The sequence below is a fragment of the Strix aluco genome, chromosome 9 (genome assembly GCF_031877795.1).
Source record: "Strix aluco isolate bStrAlu1 chromosome 9, bStrAlu1.hap1, whole genome shotgun sequence".
Classification (NCBI taxonomy): domain Eukaryota; kingdom Metazoa; phylum Chordata; class Aves; order Strigiformes; family Strigidae; genus Strix; species Strix aluco.
Genome location: NC_133939.1, coordinates 18,006,384 through 18,022,706, shown reverse-complemented (window position 1 = coordinate 18,022,706; position 16,323 = coordinate 18,006,384). Strand labels below are relative to the sequence as shown.

The window sequence follows — 16,323 nt, the reverse complement described above, 5'->3', positions numbered from 1 at the left end:
TGAATGTGTGTAAAACAGTATGTGTGTGGCGCTTTAACATTTAGGGAGAGCCCAGCTGCTAGAAGGAAATGGCAGCATCTCCTCACCCTGGCACAGCTGGACATGCACAACCACCCACACTCCCCTGTAGCTGCCCCCTCCTGTGCACACCCCACCTACTCCCTCCCCACACCCCTCTTCCTGTTGCTGAAATCCCTGCCACCCCCTCACATAGCACATGCCTCGTTTCCATCTGACAGCAAGGATTTCAGTAGCATTTCTTGCTCTGTTTTGTATTTTAAAGCAAGCAGCCATCCCTCCTTCCCTTTATCTTCTAACTTTCCCCTAATAAATATGATCACTTCATCCTGCGAGACCTGAAAACCCATTTCCAAAATTCCCCTGCCAACTAATACAGTAAAACAAGCCTATAAATATAAATAATTATGATAAAAAGGCAAAAAATGCCAGACTTGGGTCAAACATACTCACACAGTGACACCAGCAACAAATAACTACACAGTGTTTGAATGTAGATGGAAAAAGCTGAATACAGAGTAGCTAGTTTGTTGCCCGTAACTGTCAAGACTCCTAATTCGGACAGGCCATATTTTATTGATAGCAGAGCAAACACAGTCATAATCCATCCCTACCTTTCCTGCTTTGTGAAAAAATCCCATCCATCCCCGGGGAAGCAGGGATGGAAAAAACAGTGGTGTGAACGTGAGGTGAAAGTATAAGACAGAAAGCACGGTCCCAGGCTGCATTTCCCTTGTGTTTCTCGCACATCATATGCTAAGTTCAATTTTCCAAAAGCTTTGTTTTATTTTTAAAGGTAACATCTTTATTATTATTATTATTATATTTATTAGTTGTTATTATTATTATTATGCAGAGATGAGATTTTTTTTTTCCCCCTTTGATCACAGAGCAAACAGTTTGCTTTTGAAAATGTTAATGGAGTCCTGATTTAAAACATTTTTTCTTCACTTTTTTTTGTTGTTTTTGTTTTTTAAAACGTTGCAATAGGCAGGATCTGGGATTCGATTTCCTCGTCCTACACAAAGAAAGATTCTGGAGTTCAGACTCCTAGCCACTACCGGTAGGTCCTGCCTTGCTCAGTTGTTGTCGTCTCAGTGTGGTTTCTCCAGGTGGGGTGGGTAGGTGGGTGGGAGGGGAGGAGTTGGAAGAAGGGAGGGTATTTGTCAGCTATGTCGAGTCTTGGTTAACAACTTTGCCTCCATTCATGGTTGGTGTCCCTGAACTTTTTCTTGAGCGTCCTTGTTTTTCTCCAATTTCATGCAGCGATGGCTCTCTGTACATGCACACTGCAAACAGAAAAGACACCCATTAAGTAACAGACATTAGTGACCATAATTAATTATTTCTTTGTATATGAGGCTGAAATCCCAGCCCCAATACAAACACACAGAGAAACCTCAGTGACCCAGCAGCAGATCCTGTTACCAAGTATGATGTTACCGGCCCTCGCTGCCAGTCAGATCCTCCTTCTGTCTCTGGATTCTTCCAAAGACACAGATAGAAACAGGGGATTTCTCACAGATAAATCTTTCTAGGTTTTATGTGCTTTACTGTTTTTTCATATATATGAAATATATAAATATATAAAATAAACATTCTAGTTCACAGCACCATGTATTGTCTCAAGATGCTGATTATCATGTAATAATAGGTCCAAGAATTACCCGGTCTCCAGCCCTTAACCTCCAACAAGAAGTCCTTGAGAGTCTTGAGTCAAAACTACACTTGTACCTGAGCCACCCAAGCCTTTTCGGTGTTATGCTCTGGATCTGGAAGTGGTGACTCAAGCCCATTTGGCTCCTTTGGCCAAGAGCTGAGGTATGCTCTCAGCACTTCTTATTTTTTCCCCTGTAAATCAAGACAGCCAGCCAAGGCCAAAGCTGTGTGCAGACACACTGGGGATGAGTTCAGTGTCAGCAAGCCAGGAGCCATCCCAGCTCTGCATGGTCACCTGGCAGCACCTGATGACAGGGTGGATGGAGGGCACCTTCTCTCCAGACCCTGGCTAAGCAATGTGTTCCTATAAAAATCTACTTGCTGGAGCCTAGACAGCCTGAGAAGGCAATGTCTGCCCAAGGCATGGCACATTCTCATGTCCTGTGCAGCATAAAGCATTTATCCAACTCACCATGTGGACTAAGTCCTCATGGCTGTCCTCGTGCTGTGTGAGGTGTGCCAGAGCAGGGGCACATGCTCAGCGTCTCACACCACAAGGAGCATCTCTGATGAGCTCATTGCAAATGTGGTGGGGTGCAGATGTGATTGAAATAGTGAGGCGTCGCAAGGGCAGGCACACCAGAGTTGAGAAATTAGGGTAGGTCCAGACTGCAAATGTCATGCCTGGATATTTGCAAAAATTAGGATAGAAAGAAATGGTTGTGTACTGCTTCATTTTGTAAAGCTGTCACATCACAAACAACGGCACAGAGCTCAAACACAGGGGAGAGAGCCCATCAGGTTTTGGTTCCGGGTAATCAACAAGAACAAAATTTCAAAAATTATCGGAAGAAATGAAAAAAATAGCCCATGTATAAAAAGGCGATGTAAGCGCTTATATTTATAGCCTCCCCTGATTTGCAAATAAATCCTGGCAATTAGAGGCAGGCTGCAAATGACATGACTGCTCTGCATTTTACTCCTAGCTAGATAAACAGTTGTAGCAGTGTGCAACAATACAGGACAGAGATAAAATGCAGCCAACTGTGTTTTAATAGGAGGGATATTGCGTTGAATATATGAACAGTGAAAAAAGAATACTTTTCCCATAGAGCATTTTTCATGCAAGGTTTTCAAAGCAGTTTAAACGCACACACTAGCTGGGCCTCCCAGCATGGCAGATACTGCTCTGCAAACTGTTATTGCTACTGGAGCCATTTTCTTATGAAAATGAGAAAAAAGAGAAAATGAATGACTTGTCCCATGGGTCTGGGTTGGCAGGATGAGCAATGCCAGGAGTGCCCGTCATCTGCCCAGGCTATCGATGCTGTCTGCACACTGCAAGAAAAGTGTGTAGCACAGCAGCAACAGAAGGAAAAGGGCTCTCACAGCCCCTTTCAGGTGCTGAGCTGCCCCTCATACCTTGGTGTCACTCAACAACCCGGTCATGGTGAATTTGCCCGTTGTGGCAAAGTACCTAATAAAATCTTAAAGAACAGTATGAAAAGGTTAACGACTGAGGAAAACCTGTGCATTTGTGGTTTCTTAGCCTGAGTTGCATACACCTTTTGCTGATGCTGAGGATGCACATCACTTCTGTGACCGACCTTCTCTGACATGATGTTTGCCCAGCAGGGTTGGGTATTTGTGCCAGCGTTGCCCCAGTGCCGCTGACATTCCATACACAAAGTTCTGCCTCAAGTGAAGTGTTGTCTTCACCCTGACCTCTCTGGTCCCAAGCTGGAGGGACCTCCATGAGCTCCTCCCCCAGGCAGCTGCATGTACTAAGCTCATCTCACCCTACTAAGCTCATCTCACCCATATCTGTCCTCAATACCCCTTCAGGCTGGGCCAGATGCTTAACCACAAGGGCCAAGCCTCAGCAAAGCCTGCAGCAGCAGCACCACAGAATGTTGCCTTTCCTCAGCTCCCTGCCTCTCACCACAGCCTTTGGGCAAAAATGTTGAGCTGCTAACAAGACCCACAGAGTAATGAATATAAATCAGGCCACAGACATTTGCAACTAAATAAACAACATTTGCAGCTAAAAATTAAGGAAACCCTGTACATATAGCAAGCAAATAGGGCAGGAATTGTAAGTTTATCTTCCAGTGTAGTGCACGATACAAGTGCTGACATGGGGCATGGCTGGAGGCTCCTCACATTGCGCTTTTCAGACAGAGCTGTCAAAGCCTCTGTACCAGACAGGCTGTACCAACAGACCATGTCAGAAATTCTGGCAGCACAGGATGAGCATATTTTTGGTATTTAGATATACCTACAGTATCAGTGCATGTGGTATTTATAGGGCATCATGCACAAGCTAGTGCCTGGATACTTTCCTACACAAGAGGCTGGTGCATGTCTGCTGAGCTATGGCCATCACTCAGCAGCGGCTGCAAACCCGTGTGCACACAGACACACGGGTGTGTATGCACACAGCTGCACATGCGTGGGATTTTAAGGACAATGTGACATGTTGTGCAACACAGGCTCTTGGATTGCTGTTTGTTACTCCTTGTACTGAGGAAGCTTGAGTGTGACTCACGCAGAGATGTTAGTCAGGGCCCGGGGAGGGGGGTTGTTTGCAAATGGATTGTTGTGAGTGCCCAGATCTACTGAGCTTTAAAGTACGTCTTTGTGGTTGAGGACTAGTGGCACTCACTGACAGGTCTGTCTGGGGTCCCTGTGCATGTGTGTGAGAAGACACGCTGCCCCTGTCACCTGCATCAAGGTAAACTAGCAGCAGCGTGACAGTCTGCATAGCCAGATGCTTGGGAGGTCTGCTGGTGCACCCAGCACAAGGCAGCTTTGGAAGGATGAGCAATTTGGCTCAAACAAGAGTCCCCTCCCTGCTTTGCCTTGCTTCTCCCACCCACCCACACCCACACACCAAGCCAAATACAGCCCTTAATGTCTGGAAATCAAGCTAATGCTTTGGAGCTTCAATCAGACAATCAGCTCCCATGTCCCACATTCTAATCAACACATCCATATTCACACTTTAATTGGAAAGTGCCCTTAGCCTGATCTGCTGAAGAGCCACAGGCGTAAATGGAAGGGGGTGAGCGGCAGTGGAGCTGTGCCTGTGTCTGGTTCTTGTGGCTTTTGACTCCTTTCTTCCCTGCTAACCAGCAGTGCCTGCCATTCACATGCACAAGGAAACAATTTTGCACAAAAAACCAACTCGCAAATTAGGCAGGAAGGAGACTGGGGATACAAGCAAGGGGGAAGGGGGCGGCAGGGAGCATCCTTCCTGAAGGCAACTGCATGGAGGAGGCTGCCTGTCACCCAGGAACAGCTCAATCTCTCGTCTATGTGCTGGCACAGGATCCCAGTCTCATTTCTGCTTCCCAGGCATGGCACTGGTACACCACCCACACAGTGAAACCGAAATTACCCTGTGCTGCTTCCCTGGGCGTCAGGGACTGCCTGAGTTTGGAAAGCACGCACCATTTTGTGTCCTGATCCTACTATTTCTCACTTGGCATTGCTGGAAGTTGAGGAGGTTCAGGGGATGCGACAAATTCCATTTCCTTTCTCTGGAATACGGGGAAAAGCTTATTAAAGGACCTTCAATGTATCCCATCCACCCAGCTTCACTCCTGGCTTTCCCTGCCCCAGACCCTAGCGAGTTAGGAGGAACCAAATTTTTTCAAGTTGCTGTTCAGCAGGTAGGCAGGTCGTTAGCCCTGCGGGATCGCCACATGTCCTGACGGCAGCTGGGACCAGTGTCTGGGCAGGGCTGGGCACACATCCTCTTGCAGGTAGCCCAGGAGATGGGCTCTTTCGCATGATGGATGCCACAGCTCTGGGTGTCAGTATCTGCAGTAGCGGCTGCATTAGCTAATGCTTCAGTGGAGAGAATTAATTGTCTAAGCAGCAGCTAGGAGAAGGAAGGAGCAAGTGATTATGCACCCTTGTTTTCTGCCTCTAATTACTGTGTTCTAAACCCAGTCCCAGCTGATGCATTTCGGAGGCATTTGAGCTTGCTGTCTATCTGGCGGGTAAATGTGCAGGATGCTGCCAGATGGAATCAGTTTGTTCAGGTAAGAAACACAGCACAGGATGACAAAAAGCCAAACAAAAGCATGGTTAAAATACATTGTATTTGCCATCTACTAAGATGATTAGGAGTCTGATAGATGAACAAGTGAGTTAGTGTGGAATAGAAAACATACCAAAGCCTGCCCACTTGAAAGACATACCCAAAAGAGGAGCTGTGTTAACAAAGACTGATAAAGAGTGTGGGGTTTTGTTGGGTTTTTTTAAAGAACAATTTTTAGGCCATTTTATGAATTAGGGTTCACAAAACATGCTTTGGTTCACAAAAAATGCTTTGAAGCATTTTCACTAGGCCTACCACATACATCTTGCTATATACAACAGTGTCTTGTACTTCTTTGCAACATCTGAGGACTCTGCTTTAACAAAACTGAGATGTTGCATCCCTGGAAAAACACACTGGGAAAGATCTGTCTGCTGTTTCTTGCACATGGATATTCATCAGTGGTAATAAATGGATCAGACTAGTCATTAACAGGTCACCTTCATATCTGAGATGGGTTCACGTCATGAGGGCTGAAGCACCATGAGTTTGGAGTTAGGCTCCATCTGCTGACTCAGATGAAGAAAGAATTGTCTTCTGCTTTCTGTGGCCAGATTTGCCACCCCAAATGCATTCTTGTTTGGGCCAGGTGAGAGATAAAATGTAGCTCTTTTGGGAGAGCAATCTGGAAATGATGTCTTCACAGAGAGGAAACATAAATAACAGCACATCCACAATAAGCGTCTGATAAAATTCTCACTTAAGTGACTGGAAAAGTCTCCCATTGTTTGGGATGGGTTTGGATATTTAAAAGAAGAGGCACTGCAGAGAGTAGTGTTTGTCCAGTATTAATCACTACAGACACTTAAAGAGACTGAAATTGCTTTAAAAGATTGCTTGGTGTCCAAGTAACAATTATATGCAAGATAATTTCTTGTGCAGTGTGGTTCAATCTATATGTCTGCACTTTAAGAGCTCATTTAACTCAAATGATCAGTGATCAGAAATAAAAATACCAAAAGAAATGTGTTGTGTATGTATGCTTTTAACCAAAACTGGCACCACATAGTACATTAACTGCTGCCTGCCAGGCTGTTTGCCTTGGCTTTGCCTGTGTACAGATGGGAGAGGAACTTAACGTTTCCCCTGTTATTACTTAATAAGTTTTTTGTGCTTTCATATTGATTAAGCTTAATGTTACTTCCAAAAACAAACAAGTCCTACCTACACTAAACCAAAAAACCCCTCCTACCAACCAAACCCCAAACCGTTTCCAGTTGGTATCTAGTGACTTTTGCACAGAACACCTCCAGCATCCTGACAATCTACAGCAGTCAAAACACTTTGTGGGATTAGCACAGCACAAAGCTGTAGCTGCTAAAAGCCATAGATAACACACATACATACACAGATACCGCTGTGTATGTGTATATATATATGTATATATGCACATGTACACATATGTAGTCCTTAGAAACTGTCTGGGAGGGTATTTCATATTTATTTATTAGTTTACTGCTCATTTGCAACTTCAAGGAGAGGATATCTGAATTGAGAAAGCAGTATGAAGCAACAGGAATGAAATGAGCTCTGGGAGCAATCTGAGGTTTTTTGTATTTCCTTTCCATGCAAACACTTTCTTCTCTTAAGATGCTGCATAATTTTTCTGCACATGGCAAACAACTGGGAAGTTTCATGTCAGAGATAATTGCCACTGAAGTGGTGGGTGAAGTGATTCCTAGCAATGTATGTAACACCTCTCCTTGCCAGGGGACCAGATTTCTCCTTGCATACATTACTGTGTCAGCCATTGTGGCAGGGCTAATGCGGGTGGTGGTACCTGAGCAAAAGGGAAACTGGGTGCGTTACTGCAGACAGAAGCTGCAAAGTACTGGCTGGAATAAGCAGCAAAGCCCACGCTGGTGCATGCCACAGCATTTAACAGAAGGGACATGCAAATATAGCAGGGGAGCGCTCTGAATACTTCCTTAGAGTCAAAGAGAAAGAGCTGTTAAAACAGGGTAGGAATTGCCCCTTTTCTGTAACATCTCTGCTTGTAAGCTCTGCTTGTGGAGGCTTTGATGGATGCAGCACAGAGAAGTCACGTGGAGCTGAGCGCGTTTTACTCCAACCCTCCCCACAAGCCTCTGCTACCTACAATGAATCTTAGGCTTGGGAACAGAGTCCTCCGTCTGGAGTCACAGTCCCAGACAGCTGAATGCTTTGGGAAGCTGACACGTGCCTCGGCTTGGGAGACTGCCAGCTCTTTGATGCAGCAGCGCTCACAGAGGCTGACTGCAAAGCATGTGGAGGAGGGAAGGGGTGGAGGAGCCCTTAATTTGGCTGCCAACTTCCAAAGCGCTCACTCGTTCGGGAGGTTATGTGACAGCTGTGATTGAAGCAAGCGTGGGAGGATGCATCTGCAGGAAAGGGAAGCTCTCGGGCTGGGCTGGGTTTTTCAAAATGAAAGTCAGAGCGGCATTTGCTTGCAAGGAGAACTCGTGGGTCAGGCACTTCTATTAAGACAAGGTTTTCCACAAGAAGAGCCACAGGAATGGCCTAGTTTAAAGCATGCAGAATACAACTATTGAGCCATTCAGCAGATGCCATACATGTTACGTCAGAAAAGAAGCCTGGATTCAAAGGAACCCACTGATCAGTGCTAACACTCAGCCAGGCAGCAAAGAAATACCAGAAGGAGCTGGAAACCCAGCTGTGAAAGCTAGCACTTGCAAGACTCTCCTCCCAAGGCAGGGGAGGAGGAGACAGAAGAGAAGCTGGTGACCAACCCCATGCCTGAAGCAGGCCCTGTTCCTTAGCAAAACTCAATGAGGGCTTAGGGCACCAATCCTACTAATGCTTCAGATAAACAAGAAAAGTCTCCTGGTTGCAGAAAAGCTGTTGAAAACAAGCACGGGATGAGAGGCTCCAGGCGGTTCTCTGCTCTTCCAACATCTCCATCTCCTATGCAAAGGCCACAGATACTCTGGGAATGCTGAGTTAAATCTCTCTCATTGTGCTTTGCTTCAGTGGTCCAACAGATGATTTCAGCCTGCCTTCCTGAACTGGCCTTTCATTCACACATGCACACTCATTGCTCCTGCACCTCAGCTGGGAAGCTGTTAAAACAGCTACTAGTGCATTGACTTAGCTGTGGCTGCTCCAAGATGTGGTCAGAAAGGCGTACCTAGGTTTGGAGATCAAAAAGTAGCACCTTCTCCAAGCAACAGAAAAAAAGAGAGGTCTCCTTATTTCCAGAATCAAGTCAGTCCCTTTTAAGTACTAGGCTCATCACTACATCTCTCCATTTACCAGGGGCCAGCCCATTAAAAGCAAAATGCCTTGGCATGAGCCTGTGGCACACTTCAGTAGTGTACAGTCAGCAGCAGAAGGGCAAGACTTTCACTGAAGCCTCACACTCTGATGAAGACATATGGCGTGACAGCATCTCATCTAACTTTGGATATTTATAAGGTTTCTCTACCCCCCAGTGACTAACTAGGATGGCTTTACATATGAGAAAAAACAGATTTAAGTTATCTTAGGGTAGACATATACAGTAGGTCCACAGCTGTGCCATTTCTCTTCTGTTACTATAAACAGAGTGTCAAAGTCTGAAATCAGGTGACATAAATTCTATCTCTACTGATGATACATGGGACTGGAAACCCACTGAATGATGCTGGAAAAATCCTCACAGAGAACCCAATGTTATGGTCACTGCTGGATCAGATTCATTTTGAACTGCTGGCTGCTCGAGGGCTGCTTTCCTTTCCCAGTAACCTTTCATGTTGCTGGGCTTTTAAATTCATCCTTTAGCACCCAAAAGCTGAGAAACACCTTCGGGACAATGTGCAAAGTTTACTACATGGGAAGGAAAGCAGAAGAAATGCTGACAGTGCAGTCCAGCACCTTTCTGAAATGTTACATATATTGTCCTTGCAGTCCAACACCCCCATCCAGGAAGCCCCAAATCTGTAGCTGCAAACCCCTGCCCATACCCCACTGATGGAGAGCTGGCAGATTCCATACCTTCAATGGGTTTGGGTACAAAATGTGATGAGGGTTTGGTTTTTTTCACTCGGTTTCCCTTCATAATTTGACCTTCTTTATTGAGTCCCAGGAACCACGCTCGTCCGGATTCTTGCTGCCGGTACAGCGTGGAAGAATAAATAACGTAGTAGTTTTCAAAGACAGATTCCTTAAATTTGCACTCTGGTGTGAAAACATCCTGCAGTGAGAAAGAGAGAGAGCAGAAAAAGCAATGGAAGGAATTAATCACTGATCTCCTAAATTAGGCATCACTGAGTGATACATGACGGTCACGCATTGCAGTTAGTTTAACAATAGAAAACAACAAGCATCAGCAATACCAGCTCCCAGCAATAACACACATCTAGAAAACCCCCCACTGAAAGGGAAGGCTCTCCTTCCCCCGCAGAGCTGCGGTTTGTAAAACAGCCTACAGTGAACAGGCATGAAAAATGTGCAGGAAAAGTCAGGAATTTGCCAGGATTTAGACTGAAATACTAAGCAAAATAAAAAAAAGAGAGCCGAGAAGCAGAGACACAGCCTTGCTGCTCATCTGCTGCTCCCAGTGCCTTCCTGGCTTTGGTCTTACACCTTCCCTGTGATAGGCAAGAAATGTGCAACGGTTGTTGCCTAAAATATTGAGGATTCTTCAAATTCTTATAGGCAAGGGCAGTTTATCAGGGGCATTTAAGTAGATTTGGAGAAACAGGAGTGCAAAGGTAAGTAAACTATTTTCAGAAGTGATGGGAGGAAATGCTGGCACAAAGCCTAGAAATCTTTCAATAAAGAGAAAGAAGTAATTTTAAAGATTTCTGTCACCAGCGTTTCTTCAAATACTGAGATCTGGTCCTACACCTGCCGAGGAACAGAGGACACACGGGTCTGTCCAAAACAACCCCCTAGCCTGTGCCAGCTGTGTCTTTGATGCTTGGAGTGGCTTTGCATAAAGTCTCAAGGAGGAAACTGCATTCAGCTATGGACTTGTGATGCCACAGTAACTTTTCAAGATTTTAACAACAGGAAAATATTAAACCTCATTTAAAAAAGCTGGCTGGCTGGTCAGGGGACTCTGTGGCAGTGGGCTCCCAAACCTTCACTGAATCTGATGTAGTTCTCCCACTGGGCTCCTTAAAACTGTAACATTCTTTCACAAAAAGCTCAAGCCACAACGAATATGCATTTTCTGAAGAAAAACTGTTTTAACAACAAAATCCCTTCTTGTAGGGCCCAGACGAGGTAACTCAGAGCCCTCGACTGAAGGCAGGTGCTGCTACGGGTGAGCAATGCTCTTTCCCAAGCCCTTGCCACTCAGAAGTCTTTGGGAGCTACTCCAACCCTGCTAATGGAAAACCCATGACCAACATCTGAGCAAAGCATCTGGAGTAATGCCACATACTTACTGCAGACCTCATTTAAGAGTAAACTTTTTGAACATTCAGCAACACTCAGGTACGTGTTCCCAAGTGCTTTGGGGGTTATATAAAGTGTTGCTGGTCTGACAATAAATCCAGCATGCAAGAGACCTACGGAGCCAGGCAGGCTTGAAGCCACAGAAGATAAAGCAGAGCAGAAAGCGTGGAGCTGTGTTGCACATGTGAAGTTTGCATCAATCGTTAGTGCCACACAGATAAAAAAAAGGTCAGTCCAACAGGTCATTCTGCCCTGAGGGAGACTTCCTTGTTGGAGAAATAAATATTTTAAGAAGAGAGTGAAACAAGTTAAGAGAGATCTAGATGACTTAGAGCACTGTAAAACAGTGTTTGAAGTAGCTTCCCAAAAGATCAGTGCTTAAGCGCTCCTTAAATCTGCTCTTTAGCTCCAGGCTTTGTCTTGCCTGGGAAGATGCAGCTCACCCAGGAGCCGGGCACTTTGCAGTGGCTGCCTCCAACCGGCTGGCTTGGGGGCTCTCCTTGGCATCAGGCCCAGCCAGGCAGCAAGCCCCACAATGGAGAGCATCTCTAAAACCAAATTGGACAACTCAATCCCCTTCCCCATGCCTTTGTTACCCCATCAATAAAAACTAATCAAGAAAATTCCCTTTAGGGGGACTGAAAAGTTGGTAGGCTGTGAAGGATAGCTACTAACTTGACCAAAACATGGAATTTATTGTGCATGCAGTATTTGGATTTTCAACATCTGTTTTAGTTTCAGCACGGAACAAAGACTCTTTTTTATTTTCAATGAAGAAGAAATATAAAAGCTAATGCATTTGAAAGTGGTGTTTCAGAAAGAAAAAAATTACTGACTTTATTTAAAAGTTACCGAAAATCAAGTTTTCAGATAAATACCTATTTTAAAATTACCGCAGTATAGTATTTTACAACATGCAGCAGTAGTTCACAGAAGCAGATGCCATATTGTATATCCACTTACACCAATAACGCAGCAGAATTATATTATCTTAAAGCAAATATATTTAAAGACATCAACCTAATGAAGATTTAAGAAAAATAAAGAAAAAATAGTGATTTCCTTTAAATGTTTAAGCTCCCCCACAAGCAAAGAAAGCTGTCCCATTGTTTTTGTGAGTTGGCTGGTTGATTCCTCATCCCCCACAATTCAGTTGAAATAGCACTTCAGGACACTAACCATGGCAACACCACCAAGAAACATCCCAGCTCTGTCCATTCGGCAGTTTAGAAAACCCACAGATTTGACAGCTAAGTTCTAGTTAAATAATGCCATTTTTATTCATCATTATTATCCTTCTTATGTATATCACCTCATCAGCAACAGCTAGTGTCCCACTGTGACATGTAGGGACAAGCACACTCCGAGATGCAATTCATCCTACCACCAAACTGATATGCCACAGGGTCTCCACAGGTTTGAGCACCAGAAATCTTTGGTGTGGGCACTACCACCTGCAGACATGACACAATGAGCAAGAGAATGCAGAAGGAAAAAACAGCTGACCAGAAGGGAGATGGGACAGATGAGCAGGACACAGGCCACTCTTCCAAGCACCCCCTGGGGATATTTAGTGTCTTCTAAATCTATTTAACATGCAAACCCTAATGTTTTTCTTCATTGATATCTTCTTGGTGGCTAACATCAAGCCTTCTGCTACATTGTGTCCCTTAATTTCTGTACGTGCCTTTTACTGATGGCTTTGGGGCAACCAATAACAAAAGGCTACTGGGATATTAATGGCAGAACCTCTCTACAAGCTTTACTGTCAAAATTATTTGTGGCAATTGTGACGAATCAGGTGGGAACTGCTGTTTCAGTTGTCTTGGGCTGAGAAGAGCTGGGAAGAAAGAGGAAAGTGCAGGTGAGCATAATATGCTTCAGACTAATAAAGCAGTTTGTAGTAGCCACTGCTGCACAGGCTGAAATCTGAGATAACTGAAGGCATTTTTGGAAAATCACTGAACTATTGGCCAGACCTCTGGGGCATGCAAGCTTTTTTTGTTTGTTTTTTAAGATTAATTCAGTGCTGATGAAATGTGCTAGATGGGCAGATCTGGAGTCCAATACTTTATCTTCATCCCACAGATACAGAGTGGGAAAAACCAGCAAAGAGATCCTCAGGCTGTGTCCCCCATATGCTTCTGACAGGACGTAAGGACATCCTCCTCCAGAGGTAATGGTATGGTAAGCCCTGGGGTCAAGGAGCACCCACTTCACTCTCTCACTTGGTGCAGGGACCTTTTGAAATAGGCTTATAACAAACCCCACCCAATTATTTTTCTAACTCTCTCCTTGATAGAAATAGCATGACCGGGTACAAGACAGTGAGAGGACAGATGGCTTCATCTTTTAATCACCGCTCTTTTTTCAGTCTTTAAACAAAGAAATAAATCGTGACTCTATTTTCTGCACAAACTCCACAGAGCTCTTGGTCCCCTGTCAGCACTGTCATGAACTTGGTTCACTCAGAAAACCCACCACTTGTCCTCATTAACGAGTATGCTTGTGATTTGGAGAAAAAAAAGGAAATTTGTCTGGTTTTATCTTCACATGAAATATGTGTCTTTGACTAAATTATTTTTGAATACAAAGTAAATAAATACATTTATTTGTTTACTATTTGAAGATTTAGAGCCTGAGGTATTTTGTTAAATGTCTATAGATATTACTGAAAGCAGTTTGAAAAAGCAGATATTCTTTTAATTGTTAAACTAAAAACCTGCATGAAATATTTGTAAAAGAAATGTTAGTAATTTACATGCAAAATGATGAGCATCTGCCTGCAACTTGTTTTCTGTATTTCAATCCAATTCCTTGAACAAAAGGCAATTCCAGTACGAAAAGTAATTAGATTTGCTTTGAAAAACAAACATAGGTCTGGTTTGTGCTAACTCTAGTTTTCCTGGAAATTGCACAGTCTAGAAAAAAATAAAATAGTAGCTATCACACAGAAAATTAGGGAGACCACATTCAATGACACTTGGAATCAAAGGGAGATAACGGATGCAATGGCCATATAGGAAGGATTCATTGTGTTAGATCTGCTCAGGGCGGGTATAAGGTACCATGGATTACCCCAAAAGTATTTCTGGTTTACAAAAAAAAGATGTTTCATTTATTCTTGATCCCAGTAGTGCCTCCTGCCATCTATAGATGCAAATGTGGATGGGACTTCCAGGCACAAAGCAAACTCCGTATCACTTGGGTCAGTCTGGTCCTTCAGGGAGGTGTTGGCAATGTCTGGCCCCATCTGCCCCCCACCATAGCACAGGCTGGGGGCAACTTGTAAGAGGACAGATTTTCTTTTCTGATCTACCTCGGCTTTCACCTGCCCTGGTCAGGTAAATCTAACCCAGCCTCTTGGCCTTGAACATTGATTGGACTCTCTTTTGCACTTCTGTAAAGCTGGACAAGCTACTCAGATGCTAGTGGACAAGCACTGCTGTCAAACCTGTGGATGTGAGGCTGCAGGGTATTCCAGGAATGCACTGCCACCCTTGGAGGTTTGGCTCCTTCAAAAAAATGCTGATCCAATGGTGTCATCCCCGGTGCAGTCATAGCACTGCCAGGGCAGTGGACAGCCCTGGTGCTGCTCTGAGCAAGGAAGAGCAGTGCCAGCCCCTGCCTGTACCAGGCTGGAAGCACCACTGCCACCAGCACCCTGAGCATCCTCAGCCGGGAGGTGCAAAGAAGGGGTCCCCAGTAAGCAACAGCATGGTGCTCCTGGATTCTGATCACAAAAGCGAGCAATTCGCTCCCTTGTTTGTTTAGTCCAAGCTCTAACTGGCACAGAAGTCCCTGATGTCTCCAGACCATGTCAGAAATGGTGACAGTTTTCCATGTGCAATGCTCAGGGACAGCCAGGAAGCCAGGAGAAGACTGTCACTACTCAGCTGCTCACTCAGTCTCCTCCCGGACTGGGCGACTTGTTTGCATTGCTTGCCATTTCCCTACAAACATTCTCAAAATTGCCAGATAAATAAAGACTTTTTTTTTCCTCAAGATCTCATTTTATTATAACCCAAAGGAGAATAGCAAATATACACATCCACATACAAACCTAATGACTTAATAAATTTAGTCACTGAAACTAGCAGCAATAAAAGAAAAAGCCCATTCTGCAAGTAGTTTGTGCCACAGTTTAGGAAAGGGATGTTAATTATGAGTGTTGAAATATCTAACTAACACACTCCCAGAGTAACAGTTTTCCTTTGTTTACAGCACTTACGGGTTTCTCTTTTATGCTCTGCACAATTACTGAGCCAGATCTTCAGATGGGATAAAAGCACTAAACTGCACGAAAGTCTATGGCATGGCAAGGCTTCTCTCCCAGAGAATCTGGCTCAGGATATTTACTGATGTTAGTGTTAATACTTAGAGCTCATCAAGTCATTTAAAACATATTAAGTAGGAATCATAAATATCAGCACAGCTATCAGCAGTGGCATTTCACTGTGGTTGCAGAAGCAGACCATGGAACGACTGGATCATGTTCACTATGTCTCTATAAGCACTGCTCCATCCCAAGGGAGAGGATGGCATTGCAGAAGAGCATCTGCTTTAGGGTGCTCTTTACCCAGTAAAGCCCATTCTACAATCCTCACTGACCTCAGCCAGAGCAGGGTTTAATCAACACCCCTCTTATGACAACAGCACCGAGAAGTTCAGCATTGATATCAATGCACATAGACCTGTGTGGATAAACAAAGGATTCTCGAAGACATTTGGGCTCCCAGATGAAATGCAAATGCCCAACTCCCATTTAAACCTGTGAAAGTTCAGAGACTAAACACGTCTTTGAGTATCTGAGAACCTGTGACCACAAGTCTCATACCCTAGCACTTGATCCTGGCATACTCTTATTCCCAGGACAGGTCTTTAACCATGTAGGTCCCATTCACAGAATAAGCCCTATACAGACCACGGCAGCACTCCCACAGGCAATGATGCCTTGCATACAGCCTGATGGGAGTTTAGTGTCCTCCTGCCACAGTGTAGCTTCCCCCATGACCTAGGGTTGCATCTATCTGGAAACGGTTTAAAATAATTGTAGCTGAGCTCTCTCTTGGCGTATGATCAAGAAGCGCAAATGTACATCCAAAGTTTACATCTCATCACATCTTTGTCCAGATGGCAGGTGATATTCTACTGTT

At 44.5% G+C, this 16,323-nt stretch overlaps 1 protein-coding gene across 4 annotated transcripts in view; it reads right to left on the bottom strand.

Annotated features, from left to right (window-relative positions):
* Positions 1–537: 537 nt before the first annotated feature.
* Positions 538–16,323, bottom strand: part of FGF12 (fibroblast growth factor 12) — a 231,984-nt gene continuing 216,198 nt past the window's right edge. For all 4 annotated transcript variants that reach the window (XM_074833957.1, XM_074833956.1, XM_074833958.1 and 1 more), the window contains 2 exons: positions 9,758–9,956; positions 538–1,307 (listed from right to left, as the gene is read on the bottom strand). In XM_074833957.1, coding sequence (XP_074690058.1) covers positions 1,189–1,307; positions 9,758–9,956 — 318 coding nt within the window. In that variant the 3' untranslated portion in view covers positions 538–1,188. The remainder of the gene's footprint in view (positions 1,308–9,757; positions 9,957–16,323) is intronic.